At 50.1% G+C, this 18,505-nt stretch overlaps 2 protein-coding genes across 2 annotated transcripts in view; one reads left to right on the top strand and one right to left on the bottom strand.

Moving 5' to 3' along the window:
* The first annotated feature begins 73 nt into the window (after positions 1-73).
* Positions 74-9,783, top strand: BCCIP (BRCA2 and CDKN1A interacting protein). Its single transcript, XM_087824028.1, has 7 exons — positions 74-241; positions 1,908-1,982; positions 2,877-2,957; positions 5,473-5,562; positions 6,215-6,402; positions 7,793-7,964; positions 9,341-9,783. Exons 1-7 carry the CDS (start codon positions 74-76, stop codon positions 9,509-9,511), a joined length of 945 nt encoding a protein of 314 aa, XP_087680154.1. The 3' UTR covers positions 9,512-9,783.
* The window catches only part of DHX32 (DEAH-box helicase 32 (putative)), a 57,011-nt gene continuing 48,074 nt past the window's right edge, over positions 9,569-18,505 (bottom strand). Inside the window, exons 5-12 of the mRNA XM_016210498.2 lie at positions 17,607-17,849; positions 16,358-16,454; positions 16,112-16,270; positions 14,511-14,702; positions 13,731-13,880; positions 11,981-12,168; positions 10,982-11,163; positions 9,569-10,098 (exon numbers count right to left, since the gene is read on the bottom strand). Of these exons, the coding sequence (XP_016065984.2) occupies positions 9,927-10,098; positions 10,982-11,163; positions 11,981-12,168; positions 13,731-13,880; positions 14,511-14,702; positions 16,112-16,270; positions 16,358-16,454; positions 17,607-17,849 (1,383 nt within the window). The 3' untranslated portion in view covers positions 9,569-9,926. The remainder of the gene's footprint in view (positions 10,099-10,981; positions 11,164-11,980; positions 12,169-13,730; positions 13,881-14,510; positions 14,703-16,111; positions 16,271-16,357; positions 16,455-17,606; positions 17,850-18,505) is intronic.

Here is an 18,505-nt window from a genome sequence, read left to right as displayed (position 1 = left end):
GCCCCTCCCGGCTGTGTGGGCGGATCCGGAAGGACCGGCGCGCGCAGCTGCGCAGGCGCAGTGAGCGCGCAACATGGCGTCCAGGCCCAAGCGGCGCGCGGTGGGCGCCGGGGCTCCGCGGGCGGCAGGGGCGTCGGACCCGCGCCACGAGGAGGAAGAGGCTGAGGATGCCGAGGACCAGGACGAAACCGATGAAGACAGCGACGAGGAGGAGGAGGAAGACGACGGGCTCGTCGACGAGGTGAGCAGCGCGCGGCCCTGTCGGGGAGAGACGTCAGGGCAGCCGGAGCGGGGGAGCCGGCGAGGGCGGGGAACCGGGGGGCGGGGGAGGCGCGGGGAGGCTGCCCGCCCCCGGGGCCTGCGCTCGGCCTGCGAGCGGCGGAGGCTCTGCTCGCGCCCCGCTCCCGTCTCTCCCCCGCCGCGGCCGCAGACGTTCTTTTCAAAGCTTATCCCCCGGCCCGGCCCCCAGGAGAACCCGGCCCGGCGCGTCCCCAGGGCCTGTCTCCAGTTCCCGGCGGACCGCGAGCCCGGCCCGGCCCCCGGGCCTGCAGGGTGACCCCGCCGCCCCGCGCCCGCAGCGGCCCCCTTTCGGCTTCGGGAGCCGCCGCTCGGTTCCACCGGGAGCTTTTCCGACGCTCCCCTTCCTGCAGGTTTCCCTTCCTCGCTCAGGCCTCAGCTGCGCCGTGTTTCCTCCCTCCCTTCCTCCATCCCATCCTCTATCCAACCCATCCATTCTTCCCTGCCTCCCTCCCTCCCTTCCTTCCTCCATCCCTTCCTCCCTCCCTCCATTCCTCCTTCCCTCCATTTCTTTTTTCCTCCATCCGTTTCTCCCTCCCTCCCTCCATCCATCCTTCCACCCATTCTTCTATCTATGCCTGCCTCCCTGCCTGCCTCCCTGCCTGCCTCCCTGCCTGCCTCCCTGCCTGCCTCCATTGGTTTCAGAAAGAGGAAGGGGGGGAGGAGAGAGAAACAATGCTGATGAGAGCCTCTGATTGGCTGCCTCCTGCACGCCCCCTGCTGGGGATCGAGCCCGCAGCCCTGGTTGTGCCCTGACTGGGAATCGAACCAGTGATCTTCTGGTCTGTGGGGCGACCCGCAGCCACCTAGACACACTGGCCCAGCAGCTTCACCGTGTTTTCGGCCTACGGGCAGCCGACCCTGCTTGTCTCACCGAGTCCTGGTGATAGGTTCTCAGAGCCGGGAGCCTTCAGAGCAGCTTCTGCCGCAGTGCCTGGCCTGATGCCCACTGAATGTTTGTTGAATGAACAATTAGGACTCAGTGATCCTTAAACACCGAATGTCTAGCAGGCACCTCAGACGTAACCACCTCCAAAGCAGAGTGTGTCACTTGTGCGCGGACTCTTTGTACCGCTTCTGTAGACGGTCCCCAAGTTTACCAGTTGCTCAAACCCAAAACTTGGAAGTTAAATTTAATTTCTTCCTTTTTCTCATTCCACATCCAGGTTGTCAGTACATCCTGTTAGTGTTACCTTCAGTGTCTGGACGCTTGTCATCCAGACACAACCGTCGTAGGCCAGCTGCCTTTCCAGCACCTCTTTCCTGGACCACTGGAGTTGCTTTGAACGGGCACCCTTTTTCCAGTCTTACTCCCCTACCATCTGTACTCTGCCCCCAGCCATAGATCTTTTTAAAATGTGGGTCTGCTCTCACGCCCCTGTTCAGATCGCGGTGTGGATGCAGTGTTGGCAGTGTTTGCCTGTTTTTGTAGACTAGACAGCTACAGTTCTTTAAGTAATCTGTTCTCCTTGTCTTTCTTCTGGCGTGTTCTGTATAGAGATAGAGCCAAACAGAACAGACATAGAGAGAAAGGAAAAATTTGCAGTGGAACATAATGCCTGAAGTATCTTAGAAATTCTGTATGGTGACCTGTTTTGTGTTACTTACAGGAAGTGAATGTTGAGTTTGAAGCGTATGCCATCTCAGACAATGATTATGACGGAATTAAGAAATTATTGCAGCAGGTATTGTTTTTTTCCTCTTTACACATAATTTGTTCTTTTAAGAAAATCCAGGCCAGTCAACACAAGCTCTGTCAGACTTCACCCTTCCTGTTTTAGAACCCCCTTCCTGTCCTCCCCACTTAGCCTGCAAGGAAGATCTCTTCTTTCCGGAACTAATCCCCCCACCCCCACCCCCCCACCCCGTTTGTGCTTCTGCTCCCAGCTCCTCCTTTGATTAACATATTTGACCTGCAGTACTTTATTTGCTAATTATTGGGCTCCCTTTCTGTTTTCCTCTAAGAGAAATTCTTAATAGAAGCCACATCACTGCACCACCTGGGGCTTTTCTTTCTTTGCCCCAGTGGAGACGGCTTCCCTTCCTGCCCTTTACAGCCTCCACGGTCCTAGTCACTTAGTCTTTTGCCCTAGGTTCCTGGTCCTCCCCTCCTCCCCTTTCCTCTTCCCTCCCCCACACTGCCTCGATCACCACTGACTGCCTCTTTTTTTTAAAAAATATATTTTTATTGATTTCAGAGAGAGGAAAGGAGAGGGAGAGATAGCAACATCAATGATGAGAGAGTCATTGATCGGCCACCCCCCCGCAAGACCCCAACTGGAGATTGGCCTGCAACCTGGGCATGTGCCCTGACCAGGAATCGAACCCCGATCACCTGGATCCTAGGTTGACGCTCAACCACTGAGCCATGCCCTGCTGGGCACTGCCTTTTCTTAAATTTCAGTGCCTTTAGCTCCTTTGACTCTCCTGGGCTTTTCCTTTCCTCTTGGGATTGCATTTCGGAGTCATATTCCTGGTTGAATTGTTGACATTTCATTATTTTTATTTGAATATGGAAATTTTAAATTTTATTAGATACTATGACTTTAGTTTAAAATGATTTCTTTTTCTTCTTTTAGCTTTTTCTGAAGGCTCCTGTGAACACTGCAGAACTAACAGATCTATTAATTCAACAGAACCATATCGGGAGTGTGATTAAGGTAAGCTGGCAGTTGCACTCATTCTGAGTAAATTAGTTCTTGATTCTGGCAAGTTCCTCCTTCCGGCCGGAAGCTTCCGTTGGAAAGAAGGCTTACTGGAGGCAGGGATAGTTGGTGCGTGAGATCAGTGGCAGAGCCTGCAAAGGAGACCCTGAGGAGTGGCCAGGAGAGAAAAGCAGCAGCAGGAGAGTGGTGTCACGCACAGCAAGGGCAGGGGGCGTCAGGAGGAGAGACCAAGACTTGGTTATCCTGCGTCTGCCGCTTGTCGTTCTCTGGCTCTTGATGCTCTGCTGTTGCCTAACACACTGCCCCACCCTTTGTGTCCTACAATAGTGACCGTCGTCTATTCAGCTCTCAGATCTGTAATTTGGACTGAGCTCAGTGCGGACAGCTCTTATTTGCTTCATATTACAGCGGGGGGACGGTTAGCGAGGGTCCTGATAGACTTCAAGGTCAGTCACTCACGTGACTGGCACGATAGTGCTGGCTGTCCGTTGGGAGCCCAGCTGGAACTGTGGGCTAGGGGCCTCAGCTCCTCTCAGTGTGGGCCTCTCTACACATTGGGGGGTCCCAGGAGCAAGCAGCCAAAAGAACTGGGTTGGGGGGTGTGCAAAGCATTTTATGAAACAGCATCGTGTTCACCGCTGGGTTGGTCAGCAGACATGACTCTCTATGCAGGTTCAGGGGAGGTTGCAGAGACCCCACCTCTCAATGAGGGGAGTGTCTGGGTCACTGTCAGAAGAGCTGGGATAGGAGATGTCATTGCAGCCATCGGTGGAAGGCATAGTCTGCCACTGTGAATGGGTGATGCATGTACCCACCTCGCAGGGTGGGAGGTGGACAGAGTGAGTAGTTGAGTGTAAAGGGCTCAGAGCTCTGTGGCCTATGGCATATGCTGTACACGGGGAGTGTCACTGTGGCCATGCTCCTGTTCCCAGCCCGTTGTCCAGCTTATCGTAAAAAACAGGCGCACTTCGGTCTAATGTTCCTTTCTCACCTGCAGCCATCTCACTTTGTTTTCTTGAAAAATTGTTTGTATTCAGTCTCCACCTCCTCTCCTCCTAAACACCTTAATCTGGCTTTACTACCTCCAACAAGCCACTGAACTTCTGAAACTGTACGAGCATCACCAACATCTTATTACTGAATTCAAGGGTAGTTTTCAGAACTTGGACAGTATCCGTGACGTTGTGACAGCAACTGCAGAGAGTGAGGAGTAATACCTTTGGCAGCTTCCTTTTACTAGAGCAGTGGGAGGAGAGCACCTGCTCTCATCACACAGGCACCTCAGCTGGCTGGGTCCTGAGACCTGTGGGTACTAGAGAGGACAGTCGTTTTGTCCTTGAAAGACCTCATTCTGATGTACTGGGGATTCCGCCTTCACTTGGGTGATCACACAGATAACTCTACAATTGTGGCTTCCTAGGCTTCCATAGCGACACTTGAGTGTCCCAGGGAGAGACTTCTTGTTCCTAGGAGAGGGACTGCCCAGAGCTTTCTCTGGCATCTTTGGACTGGATTTGGACTGTTCTGAAGAAGGCACTCCGAGGGCTGTGAGGGAAAGGCAGGGAGAATTGAGTGCACGTGCGTGGTGTGGGTTGCAAGGCTTCAGGACGGGGGTGAGATGTGATGTGAGGCGTGGCTCAGGTACTTAGGTACTACAGAAGAGGCTTAGGAGAGTTGAGGGACAGCAGGGGAGTCGGCCAGAGATGGTCGAGTAGGGGAGAGGCAGGTGGTTGTGGATGAGATGTGATGTGAGGGTGACCCCAGCCCCATGGAGAAGCAGCCCCTATGTGCTGCTGCCTTGACGGTTGATGGCTCGTCAAGGAGAGGAATGGTGAGCAGTTCTGGAGATGCTAATTGCTTGTGAGCCATGTGACCATTTGGGGATTTCTTAGGGCTTCACTCTGAGAGTTCTCTTTTGCTGCACAGGTTTTGCTGCAGTAAGAGGGGTCCTCCAGGGTGTAGGGAGATGGTGATGATGGTCCTGGAGGACTGGCTGAGGTATTAGCTGTTCTGGGTTTATAATATGTTGAGAATCTAGTAAAGAAATGTCTTAAGAACTTAGTATAGATCGGCTGGGCGTGGCTCAGCGGTTGAGCGTCGACCTGGGATCCAGGCGATCGGGGTTTGATTCCCTGTCAGAGCACATGCCCGGTTGCGGGCTTGATCAATGACTCTCTCATCATTGATGTTTCTACCTCTCTCTCGCCTTCTCCTTTACTCTCTCTGAAATCAATAAAGATACATAAAAAAACCCCATTTTCTATAAAAAAAGAAAAAAAAGAACTTAGTATAAATAAATTTAGGGCAGGAGGAGGTCTTGCAGAACCTGGACTGAGGCAGGGAACCTCGGGAGGCACAGGGATACGGACGAGGCCACATGCTGGGGCTGGGCAGCGCATGATGGTGCGGTTTGTGTGTGAAAAGGCTGATGAGGCCCAGATTCCAAGGCCTGCTATTATATTTCTTCCTAACCAAATATAAATGGAAACTATTTTTCTTTTTAAAACAGCAAACGGCTGTTTCAGAAGACAGTGATGACGACATGGATGAAGAGGAGATTTTTGGTTTCATAAGTCTCCTAAACTTAACTGAAAGAAAGGTTGGTTCCCTGGGGCACCTGCATGGTTTTTCCTGTTTAACGCCTGTGAAGTGTCTGTCAGGTCGTGACGGCAGGGATAGGGCCTGTGCGCCTGTGAAGTCTCATTGTAGCCCTTGGTTTTGTTTTGTCTAATGTGCACCCAGTTGATGTCTCCACCCCCCGTGTAGGGAGTCCCCGTGGGGCAGGTGCTGTGGTGCCGGCGTTGGCACGGGAGCTGCCCCCGAGGGTCCGCGCTGCTTCCTGAGTGGAGGGCGCGTGCTGACATTCACTTGTGTTTTCACTCATCAATTGGATTACTAATGAGTTCCAATAAAGAGTAAAAACCAGCTGCTTACCGTCTTCATATAAGATGCAGGCTGCACTTCAGTTTCTAAATGAACTTCCAGTTCCTTCCATCAGTCTTTATGAGATGGACTAGAGTTGCTCTTTTGGTGTCCTGTCACTGTAACCCTCCCACCACCAGTCACGGATGGTATTAAAACCATAGTTATGCTGAGAAATACTGAGGCAGCCACCACTGAAGATGGAAGATTTTAAAGGCTCTGACAGGAAGCCGCCCTCACCTGTAAGATACAAAGTACTGGTTCTCACTTTCAGGTCTCCTCTGTGGGTGATGACCTGTAACAAGAAGCTACTTCTCTCTGCTTTCTAGGGGACCCAGTGTGCTGAACAAATTAAAGAGTTGATTCTGAGCTGCTGTGCAAAGAACTGTGACAAGAGCATGGTTGAGCAGCTGGACAAGCTCTTGAATGACGCCACCAGGCCCGTGGGCTTCCTCCTAAGTGAACGATTCATCAACGTCCCCCCACAGATTGCTCTGCCCATGCACCAGCAACTCCAGTAAGTGACTTTGAAAATGCCTCGAACTGTGTTCTCTCCCGAGTGGATTCAGAAGTGTGATTAAGTGGTGTTGGTAGAGCCCTGTCCTGGTCTGAGCAGCGGTGTGGGGTGGGGGTGAAGGTGGAGGACACGCCCTGTGCGTTGCAGGCATCCTTTGTAATCGGCTTGGTGAAGTTTCAGTTATTGTTTGAGGGTAGTTTTTATCGCGCGCTCTACTGCCAGTCAACGTAAAACATATGTTTCCCGCATACAATGTGTTAAGAGTATTCTGACAGTAGTCTTCGTAGTCTTAAAGTACTTAAGTGGCATAAAACTAGAAGAGTTTTATGTATACTTCTTACTCCTATTTGACCAGTTTTTCACCCTCTTCCCAGGTACGTTTCTGTAATTACAACAGTAACAAAAACTGAGTGAAATTCCTAAATCCTGTTGGGATGTTTTATGACCAATGAAACCATCCTCTTGATACCACATTTCTGGCTTCTCAGGGTTTGCTGTGTTTTTAAATGCAGTTTCAAGTTTACAAAAATATTTTAAATGCAAGAAGAGCTAAGAGTTGGTATTGTGCTTTGAAACAGAGGAGTACGCACATACAAGACAGGCCCCGCCCTGACGGCTGTGTTTTTCAGGCCTCGGCACTGGTACTGTGGTTTCCCTTTGTGGGAATGGGACCGTAGGCCCGAAACATTTCGGTTTCCCATCTTTACGGATTCATTGCTTTTTACTTTTACACCCCGACCCTCCAGTTGCTACTCGTATTGTACTTCTGGTGCCGCAGTGGTTTTTGTTTTGCGTTGTCTTTTTCTTGACCAGCTGGTGTTTATTTGGTTTCACAAGAGGGTCACCTGCCTCCTACTGACCCTCTAGTAAAGAACCTGAAGTGGTCTGTTGCGAGTTTCCTTACGTTTTTTGTGTAGCCAAGTGCACAGGATTATATACACTTAACAGAAGGAAAAATCAAGGCTTCATTGCTGTTGTGCCGACTGGTGTAGAAGTTAGGGTGTCTGTGCCTTTCCGTGCCATTTCTGCAGCAGGTGAGAAATTAGTTGTGTTTTAAAAATCCAGATTGTTAGTATTTTTAACTTGTACACAGAGCAGTGATGTTGAGTGAATGAGACTCATCTGTTAGTTGTATCCACAACTTGGCGCCTAATCTGTGAGATTCATCCTACTATTTATTATAAAAAGCACTGCTGTAATCAGTCAAAAGTGCAGCAGACGGCAAAACAGACTCTGCTTTAGAAGTGTCCAGACCTGACATCTACGCATTCAGCCTGTGCCACAACAGAACCACTGCAGGCCTCCCTGGTGTTCCCTGGGCTTTGGTTTGTTGATGGGTTGATTTCACCTGGCCCAGCAGCAGACCTGTGTGCATGTGTGTGCCTTGTAGGAAAGAACTGGCGGAGGCACACAGGACTAACAAGCCGTGTGGGAAGTGTTACTTCTACCTTCTGATTAGCAAGACATTTGTGGAAGCAGGAAAAAGCAATTCCAAAAAGAAGAGCAGCCAAAGGAAAGCTGAGTTAATGTTTGCAAATGCAGAGGAAGAATTTTTCTACGAGGTAAGATTGTGCCACCTGTTTAGGTGGAACCTCAGTTCTCGAACGTGTCCCATCTCAAATAATTCAGTTCTCGAACCGGCAGCCCTTTCATGCTGATATGTTCAGTCACGCATCACTTGGGATAAACAGAGGAGAGAATTTGAGAGTCAGTTTACTGCTAAACCTTGCTTTGTTAACATCTCAGGAAATTGTGTTGGGAATATTTTTGTGGCTTTTTGCTTTTGTTGCTGATTTGGTTTGTGAACAAATTGCTTCTTGAACAGCCTTCCAGAATGAATTAAGTTCGAGGACTGAGGTTCTACTGTATGTAGGGATTTTCTTGACAATAATAAGTCAAGATTTATTGCTCTCCCATTTTGTGTCAAAACCTTCTGAGTGTGACCACTGTTTTTTCTCTGTATCCCCAGCTGCTAGCAGCTAGCACAGTGCCTGGCATGCACTAAGTTCCTGACAGGTGGTCCCCGGCTCCCCGCCCCCACTGTGGTGATGAGCGTGGGAGACGGCAGGTGAACCTGCTCATAGGGATCAGGTGTCGACTGCGTTTGGAGAGTGCAGTTCCCACCCACTCTGGGAGGGGAACAGTGGCCTGGGTTCACAGGCGGGACGTGCGTCTGAGATCGCAGCCTGTTGGGCGCACCCATGCTCTCCTGTCCCTCTCTGGCTCATGTGCCGCTCTGTGCCCTCTTCCGGATGCCGCCCCATTGGTGGCTTCCAGCACTTCCTTCCTGTAGAGGTGGCTGTGCCGTGAGGGACAGCCAGGCACCAGAGTCGTTCCTCGCGCTGCCCTCTCAGGTCCGTCTGCAAGGGGTGCACACTCCCCCGCAACGGGTGACACCACTTGCTTCTGAGGACTTCCACTAAGGACTCACAGCACTTCTGATTTTTTCAGGAAATTTATAAAGTTTATGCCTCAGCACCCCGGGGAGACCATTTGGGGGAAATGCATGTGGGTGTTTGAAGATGGCTTGCTGTGCAAGCTCCCCTTCGTCACACAGCAGCTTCACGCTGAGGAGGCAGCTGGGACAGTGGGGAGACTAGCATTTGGAGTCGTCCCGTTGGCTGTCCTGGTTTGTGCATGTTACTGTCACTGCCTGTCACAAGATTATGGATGTGAACGATTTCAAAATTATACACAGTGTGGGAGTGAGTAGCGTGTTAGCGTCACCTGGCTGCTTCCTCGCCTCGTGGAACCGGGCACTCCGCCCCTGCTCCCTGTGGAGGGGCAGGCCTGTGCTGATTGTTGCCTTCTGCCTGGGGGTCCACTCGAGCTGCTTTTATTCTGCATGTTGCTTCCTGCAGCTGCTGTTCTCATGTAAATGTGTCAAACATAATGTTGTCGATTGAGTTTTACATTTACGGTTTGTTATGTGGTTTAGAAGGCAGTCCTGAGGTTCAGCTACTCGGTGCAGGAGGAGAGCGACACATGTCTGGGCGGCAGGTGGTCCTTTGACGACGTCCCAATGAAGCCCCTGCGAACTGTGATGCTGGTTCCGTGTGACAAGATGAGTGAAATCATGGACGAACTGAGGAAACATCTGTCTGTCTAGCCCATTCCCCATGGACAGGGGTGCACTTGTTTCTGTAAAATTACCAGAAACCCAGTGTTGTTTTACTGAAAAACTCATGACTTTATTTAGATTCAGGTCCTCTACAAAAAGTAGGGTTCTGTTGCCCGTGTCTGTGACACATTTACAAAATATCGTTTAAAAAACTTTTGGTCAGGTCACGAGTGGTTGATGAAAAACCTTCCCAATAAGACAAACGTGAAGGAGTAATTTAAAGAACTCAATAAAAACTTCTAATTTTTATTTTTAAATAATGTACAAAGTGTTAGTTTTCAAGACTCCAGTGCGGGGTCTGAGGTCCGCCCCCACCTCGAGTCCAGTTGCTGCACCAGCTCCGGGCCACCCGTAGGCTGGCTCAGGGTTTATTGCACGTGGCACTCTAGGTGGTCCTGACGTGTCACTGCAGGGCGCACCTTTGTTCAGTAGTTTCAGGGCACTTCTCACACGTCGTCTGCTCCCCTTTCATTGTGGGAACGGGTGATAGGTGGTCCATTGCTTGCTGCAGAATATCCTTACTCTCACTGGGAGGCAGGTTGCTGAAGTAGTATTGTGGTGCCAGCTGCACGAACCTGTTTGTTGAAAACAAAAGCATTGATTCCTGGTGTGAGATACCACACGTGTCCGAGCCCAGCCCAGGAGAATCCACCTGTGAGACTGGCATTTAACTTGAGCTCCTCCATGTCTTAGTCTGATGTGCCAGTGTAGGATATCACTGGTTACAGTTTTTATGGAACCAACCCAAGTGCATCTCTAGGATCAGCTGGATTCTTTACTGTTAGGCCACAGAGTGGAAGTGATGGCCACCACTGACCCCCAGGGACACTGGTACTTCCCCTCAGACCCGTCACATACATGAAGGATCAGATCAGATGCTTGGGAGAACTCTGGGTGGGTGAGAGGAGGTCTTTGTTTCTTTGTCTTAACTAAAACCACTCCCCATCCAGCTGCCGAAGCCGGAAAGCCATTGCTTTCTCTTGGTTCCTTCCTAGAACATCGTTCTGCCCAAGCAGTAGAGGTACCTTCAGAACGGACCCCGCATCTGCAATAGCCTCTGAGATACCAGTTTTCATTCTCACCACTACCCCTCCAAACCCATTCACCTGGCAGCCAGAGTGACCTTCAAAAGTATATGGAGAATATGTCCTCAGCCTCCCTCCTCCCCTCCCCACTAGCTCAGTCTCAGTGGCTCATCTGCTGAGAGATGGCTGAACTCGTTCCTTCTCAAGGTCTGCACCTGCCGACACCACCTCTGCAGCATTTCATCCCTGGGAAGGTGCATCGTGCTTTGCTTAATGTTTCTGTAACTTGGTCTCTATGCTGTAACCTCAAAGGCAGGACCGCCTCTTAGATAACCCCCCGGGGGGACCTGTCTTCAGACTGCTACCGGTATAAATTCCTTGTAACTGAACATGACGACTCCCGTAGAAACCCTTTTTTGTCCATGAGACGTACAGCTCTGGAGAGGTTTCGGAGGTGATCCTGATGTAGTTGTTCTCAGAGATGCTGAACTTGTGGAAGAGTACCCACTCTGGCGTCTTCCTGCTGATGGAGTAACTGGACAGGGGGTGCAGCTGTGCCACATGCTTGTGTGTCAGCATCAGGTAGTTCCCTGACCCGTCTACATCCCGAGCAATCTAGAGGCAGAATGTCCAGGAGAGATTTTGTATTACTATGGAGATGAACACACAAACGTTCTTGTTTTAATAATTCCAAAGTATGTGGTACAGAACAGGACTATAGAGTGGCCACCCATGTTCCCTATTTTCATGGAAAGAAGTAAGACATAAACTTGTCTTACCCAAAACTTGGAGAGAGTGATGTTGCCTAATTAGGAATTTCAGGGCAGCTGCAATGGTTAATGCTTGGTCGTGAAATGAAGCTACACCGTGGGCCCTACACTCACATGTCCAGTGCTCACACCTGCCGTCTGAGCTTGTCTTCTTGAGAAACCCCGTGACGTCAGGATGAGGAGACCTGTGCCCAAGTATTGTTTCCTCCACTAAGGCTGCTTTAGGTGATGCGCACGGGGTTTCTCTGCTGTGGTGGGACCTGCACACCTTCTCTGAGGTACTGTAAGTTAGAGGAGCTGGCAGCCTGCCTCTGAGGAGGAACCAGTGAGACACTTTGTTGGGCATTACACCGCTGGTTACATGTGAGCAAGTGCACACAGGTGAGGGGAGGGACTGGCTATCTGATGTTCAGCTGAGGAGAGTTTTGCTCACTTCCCTTGGTAATGAAAGATCTTTCGTCCTTCCCGACAAAGTTAACATATTCTGACTTAGCCCTTCATGTGCGAGGACAAGTACATTTAAGTACTAAGTGTTACTAGCATGAGAGTTTGTTTCATTTTAAAGTAAACAGTAAAGCAATCATCCCGAGAGGTTCCTGACAGAACGTCCTGAACAGGAGGTCTCATAAGGACCACAGGAGGGTGGCCTCGTCTGTTCTCACCTGCATGAAGTAGCCAGACAGCAGAGCCTTCTTGATGTTCAGCGTGTTCTCCCGGGAGCCGAACGCGGGCTCGGCGTAGGGAAGCTCGATCCGCTTGATGATTTCCAGGAGTTCAGCTCGGATGACGTCTGCCGTCCTGAGCGCAGCGCAGTTGAGGAAGTAATCGTGGCACCACTTCTCCACACAGTCTAGGCAGGAAGGGAGGGCAGAGGCTGTTTAGAAGTCATGTGCTGTGTCTGAAAGGTTCCGGGTCGGGAAGGTGCTCTGTCCTCTACTCGCCTGTCCTGAGGAGGTCGCGTGACTGAGCGTAAGAGACGACAAGGACAGGGACCTCTGGTGGCTGTGAGACTGGCCCTCTGTGGCACTGCCAGGAAGAACCTGCCCTGGCTGAGGGTTCCACAGGGTTCCACAACCCCATGAGCTATGGAGACAGCACGTTCCTAGCGCTGACAGAAAGCCTGAGTCCATGGTTTACCTTGTGTTCACAGCAAGGATGTGCGTGGTGATGTTTAATCAGACCAGGACTGGAAGAGCTTACAGGGAAAGTCCTCTGATCCAGGAAAACATCTCACATAAGAAAAGGATACTTCGGGTGGATTTAGGAGCTACGTTACGGTTAAGCCACCCCAGCTGCAAATTTTATACCAGAATTCAGTCACCTGGCTCAGTTCACAGTTACTTTCTTGCCACCTGTCATTACTTAGGGTGGACCAGAGTTTTGCCTTGACCAGCAATGCACATAGCCTTGGGTGGTGGCAGAAGACCCTTGTTGACCTTGTCCTGTCCACAGGCCCATTCGGAGCAACAAGAGCGGGTACTTGGCACCCATCCTGCCAGCTCTTAAAGATGGTGCCAAACTCCTCATGTTCTTTCTGCCCCACTGTTTTTTCTCAGCTTTGAAGATGAACTCCCTGCTCTATACAATTCTACAGCCATCCAAATTGCTCTCACATTTCTCACTTCACATTTTTCACCCATCTTTTGGGGCAAAGGAGGTAAAAGAAGCTTTGTGGAAACAAAGGTGAACTCACCAGATGCCCGGGAGGCCTCCAGCACACTGCTTAGCCCTCTGCCCCTGGAGATCCCTCGTGTCTTAACACCCAGCACAGGAGAAGTTCCCAGCCCCTTGTCACTGAGAACACTCAGGCACACCCAGGACTTCCCATCTGCTTCTATAGACACCATTCTACATGATCTGGACGCCCGTCCCCCTCCCCCCACTCCAGTCTGATTGTTCCCAGCATTGCTCAACACACTGGCCTGTTGAGAGTTATCTGGAGCAGGGTGGTTTGGTTTGGTTTTGCATGCTCCATGCTCTCTGCCCAGCAGTGGCTGTGCCATGTATGGAAAGCACAAAGCATGGCTGTGGCCCAGTGGGCACCCAGAGGAGGCAGTTCCTTTCCTTCTCCCCAGACTGGAGGGGTTAGGAACTGCAGGTCTATCCCTGTGCCATCCTGCCCCAGGCGAGCTCCTGCTGAATGCAGCCGAGCTGAACACTGGGCTCTAAGTCCAAGCTGGCCCGGTAGCCCCGCAGCTGCGCCCCTGCTGCCGTCCACAGCTCTGGGAGCAGGAGTGAGCTCCTTCTGTTAACAGAGACCTACAGGTGCATTTAGGGCCTCAAGCATCATTCCACCAAAGTGACCAACAGGGCTAAAGAGAAAGGGTGTTTCACAGGTAGCCACTCAGCTTATTTGGGGAAGGAAAGGTGGGCTTCGTAGGTGATCTCTGGGACTCACAAACATTCACTTACGCTCACTGGTGGAATTCAAAGTCGTGTCTTGGTAGGCCTTGTAAACGTTGATCAGGGTAAAGTGATCGCCTTCAGGATGTAAAAACGTCTTCCAACAAGTCAAGGCAGCTTCCTCAGCTCCACGTGGCAGATGCGAAAAGCAGTTAGGAGCTTGAAGAGGGAAGGTAACAGGACAGCAGAAATGGAGACATTTCAGTTAGCATAGCACTTGGGCTTGGGCACAGTGGTCTGTCTTACTCTGAGAGTACCTCTGTTGCCCTTATTTACTCAGACGTCACAGGGATTTAGGGGGAGCTGTCATAATGCTTTTCTCCTTGGCTCTTCCTAGGTCTGCTTGTAATACCAGCGTGTGTTACAGTGGGAGGGGGGACTGGCTGCTCAGAGGCCAGACGCGGGGGCAGGATTAGAACACAAGTTCTCAAGCAGCACAGCCTTTGGTCTGTCTGCCAGTCAGAGCATAAATTAAAGCATATAAACCAAGAGAAAGTGGCATAGGAAATAAACCACACACACACACATACATCGTTTGGGGAAGAGCACGTCTAGTGACACGTTTTCATCTTTCTTGATCTGCGCTGACTACTTCAGCACAAACAAACCTGGTATATTTCCACATGTCAGGTTAGGAAAGTCACTCGGTATGATTTAGATTTTTCATATTAAGATAATTGTTCTAATTTTCTACCTTTTTCATCTATTAAAATATTTCACTTCAAACGGATCTCATCTAAATCTCTAGCTGGTGCAGATTCACAAAAAAGAACGAGTCCTGCAGAGTACCTGTTACCATGGCCGCGATTGTCAGCATTTCATCTACACAGTCAAATTCACAGGATGCTAAGATAGACTTTGAGAGCTGTGGATCAAGAGGAAACTCAGACATGATGATTCCAAATTCTGACAGATTCCCATCATTGTCCAGTGCTGCCAGGTAGTCTAAGTCTTCCAGAGCCTGCATCAGGCTTTCCGGTGCTGGGGAGGAAAAATCAGAGAGCCTCACACCACCGAGATGGAAAAACAGGTACTGAATTTCCCTCCCAAAATGAACAAAATACATGAACCAACAGTTGGCAAGACAAAGAACACAGGCAATGAAGGGCTGGCTGATTCCTGAGTGGGGTGAGCCATGTGACTTCCCAGCCTATTGCCCTGAGAATTTCAGGGCTGTGGTGCAGGGCAGGGAACCTGGACGGAGCCTGCAGACTCCCTGAGCTGTGAAGATGGTGCTGCAGGTCTGGAGCCTGCAGGGCACCCAGAGAGAGCTATACAGAGGACTTGGGAGATCTTTGGTCAGCAGAGCACATGTGAGAAACGACTGCAGGCCAGACAGCCATCCAGAGGACCAGAGGGTAGGGCCCGGTGCCATACAGGACCTCGACTGGACAGGCTTGTCCAAGTCTGTCTAGGTGCCACAGCCTGTCCAGGTAGAAGACCTCTGAGCCCGTTTTCACACAGTGCTCAGCTGGTACTGAGCTCCCTGACCCTGATCTGCAGTGACTATCACTCATGATGGATCAGTCCTCAGCACCAGGCAAGGAAAAAATAACATTTTATTTTATAGAGATCTACATTAAAATCTAAGTTCAATTAATAGCCTGCAGCCTCGTTATGCGAAGTCATTTCCTCATGGTTCACGAACCCTGAAAAGGGACCGGTTTTGCTGGGTCTGCGTGTTTCATTTATGAGCTGAACTAAACGCAGCAGCTGCCAGCATCATCTGTTCTTTTACTTCCAAAGTAATGAGTCAGAATTAACCCAGTTACATTTCCACCCAAGCACAGCAGGAAATAGTTACATGCAGACTATTAGGAGACAGAAATAAACTGTTACCCTGACCCTCTGTCCCCATTGGTCAGCTAAGCCTCACTGAGGGTGACCACTGAGAACAGGAATTCTGCACTGTGATGGTTTGCTGTTGGCTCTTCCAAATCTTGCCATTACAAATCCTGCTTTTCTCCCCTCATGAGCAAACATCTGCTAGATCCTAAATAAGATGCCTGGGGAGTTAATTTAATGATGGACTGACTTCTAGCGGATGTCCAGGTGATAGTGTGATTCAGGAGGAAGCCAGTCACTGACTGTTCCCAGCTGTGAGGCACCTTTACTCTGGTTCCAGCCCCCACTTTCACACTCCCGTCACTCCTGACTCAGTTCTGAGGGCCTGGCTCCCTACGTAGGCTCAAGTGTCCAATGGCAGGCAGCTTCCCAGTGTCACACAGGTATTCCCCAGGGTGTTTCATTACTTCAGAGACTTAGCCTCAACAGGGAAGATGCTGCAGCACAAACCGAATCCCACTCTTGCTCGCACTGCCAAGTCCAGAAGCCAAGACCAGCCCCACCCCGATCCCCTGTGCCCCTCCAACCCCGGTGCCCACAGCTACCTGGTCTGGTCATGAAGTCACAGTGGCCTAAGCCAGCGATGTCGACCCTCTTCAGGAAAAGCACTGTGCTTGTCAGGTTGGCCTCTTGCATTTCTGCTGGCTTAAGGGGCCGCATGTCTTTGGAGGCAAATTCTTCAGAGTATAGACAGAAGAGTTTTCCTGGAAGAAACCGGGGAGGTGGCTTTATCGTCTGTGTGCCTGTGGACAGGAGTTCCCACCGGCCAGTGTTTGTGTCCGCAGTGCTACCTGAGGACGAGCCGAGGATCTGCTTGCGTGTTTCTGCTTGGCTCTGGCTGATGGGCTGCCTGACCTGCGAGCTTGCCCGGATGCGAGGGTTGTACACCTGTGTGTGGAAAGCGCATCTTTAGCATCAGCTCCCATCATGAAATTCCCTGCTGCAGGCTCATTCTCTGTACTGTGTTTACTGTGGCTTCACCTGTCCTGAGATGGAAACTCCAGGAGCTTGGATAAGTGGATTTAAAGGCTGTCTGCTTTCACTGTAGCTTCAACAAATATGGGACCTCGATCACCTGCTGAAATACTAGTGCTGTCTCAAGCACGGCACTGGTGACAGGTACTCAGAAGCCACATGGAGAGAAGAACTGTCACCTGGCAGTGCTGTGTCTCATCAAGGTTCTATTCAAATCAAGCATGAACTTGTGGTCTCACCTTCATACCTATACTGACCTTTCCCATCATGTCAGCAGGTATGGAAACTGCAGACGGCACTGATTTCTCTTAGGGGGAAGTGATAACCCTGGGCTCCCTGGATGGGGACTGATTCAACAAGATGCACCCCGACTATGCCCAGGGGGCCTGCCCGATGGCTGTGAGACAGGATGCTCAGGACACCTGCAGTTTCCTGGAAGAATGAAAGCCACACGACATCTAATAATGGTAAACGATCAACACTCGGTAGGTTCTTTTCAGCTGGAAAATGCCGTGATTTAGGTTCCATTTTTTCGAGACTGAGATACCCTGTACCATTTTTCCTATTTTTTTTTTAAAAAGGTAGTTATAAAAAATAGTCTTCAGAAATTTAGGATGGAATCTTATGTCAGTTATAAAGCAAAAATCTGCTAAAACTGAAGTCAGTGTACTTGAAACTAATTTCTACTAAATTACCTGAGGGAAGACGCTAATTACTTTGATAAAGGGTTTACCAAAAATACTGAGTAGTACAAAAATGTTCAGGAGTCAAACAGTTTGCTAAACAGAAAACACAAGAACCTGCACCTTATGTGTCAATTGTGTCTGTTCTCAGAACTTCCTCTGGCGCCTCCATCAGTTTAGTTTGTTTCCAGACCACACCCGTGCTCATGAAGGGCAGTGATCAAGGCTCCCATTCCCGGCCGCAGTCAGTCACTCTGCACCCAGCACACAGAGAATCCCCATCTCATGGAGTCTGTCCTCACCCTCTGGTCAAGAAAAGGGTAGGAACCCGAGAAACTGACTCTTGACGATTACAGCTGTTAAGCTGTCTGGGAACAGTTACCTTTCTTCTTTCCATGCCCACATCAATCACAAATCTGACGGTGCTGCTCCAGATCAAGGACTCCCCGGAGCTGGCCGTCAGCACCACTCGCCGCTGGTAAACTTGGCATCTGTCTGTCTCGTCGTTTGGCTTGAACAGCGCACATTTCTCTCTCGGATATAAAGGAACCACCACCAGCTCGCCAAGGTCTGGGTTAGGGTTAGAGCCTTCTCGACAGACGATTTCATAGGCCTTTTCAATATCCTAAAGTACATGGTAACACCATCCATGAGAATATAGTACATTACAAACACCTTCACCACTTAAAGTCCAAATTAAGTAAAACCATAGGCAAAATCTGTATAGTGGCCGCAGGGAGGGGAACACCTGTGTTGTCTGTATCATTAACACAACAAGAGCACATAACCAGTGAGAACATTTCTTTGGGGAAGATAATTTACAAACAGTTGCATTGCTTTTAGTCCAAGATTGTTTTCCTCTGAAATGCACCACCTTTGCCTTTACGCATTTACCCTATTTTTCTAGCTTGATGCAGATTGTGAAGGCTCCTAGAGTCAGAGGAGCAGAGAGAGAAGGTGGGCCAGGATAGCTGCAATAAAATATGCATCCCCAAATGGCCCATGATTGTAAAAGCAGTGACAGAGGCTCAGTTACACATTCCCAGTTCTTTTGAAAAGGCAGTTTCAAGATTTCAAGTTAAAATTTTTCTCCATCTTACTAAGAACTGGAGCCCCAGTGTCAGACCACCTTCTGGGTGTGTTATAAATTGCATTTTTCCACCTAATACTCCACTGGCTAGGAACTTTGTGGGGTCATTTGCATTTATTAACTCTATGCCACGTACTTAGGTTATATTCCTCATCTCCAACAAATGCTCCTGACTGGAGGGCAGCAGGGAG

The sequence above is a fragment of the Miniopterus natalensis genome, chromosome 14, assembly GCF_054644295.1.
Source record: "Miniopterus natalensis isolate mMinNat1 chromosome 14, mMinNat1.hap1, whole genome shotgun sequence".
In the NCBI taxonomy this organism is placed as follows: Eukaryota; Metazoa; Chordata; class Mammalia; order Chiroptera; family Miniopteridae; genus Miniopterus; species Miniopterus natalensis.
Note: the sequence above shows the minus strand (reverse complement) of the source record. Positions and strands in the feature narration are given on the sequence as shown.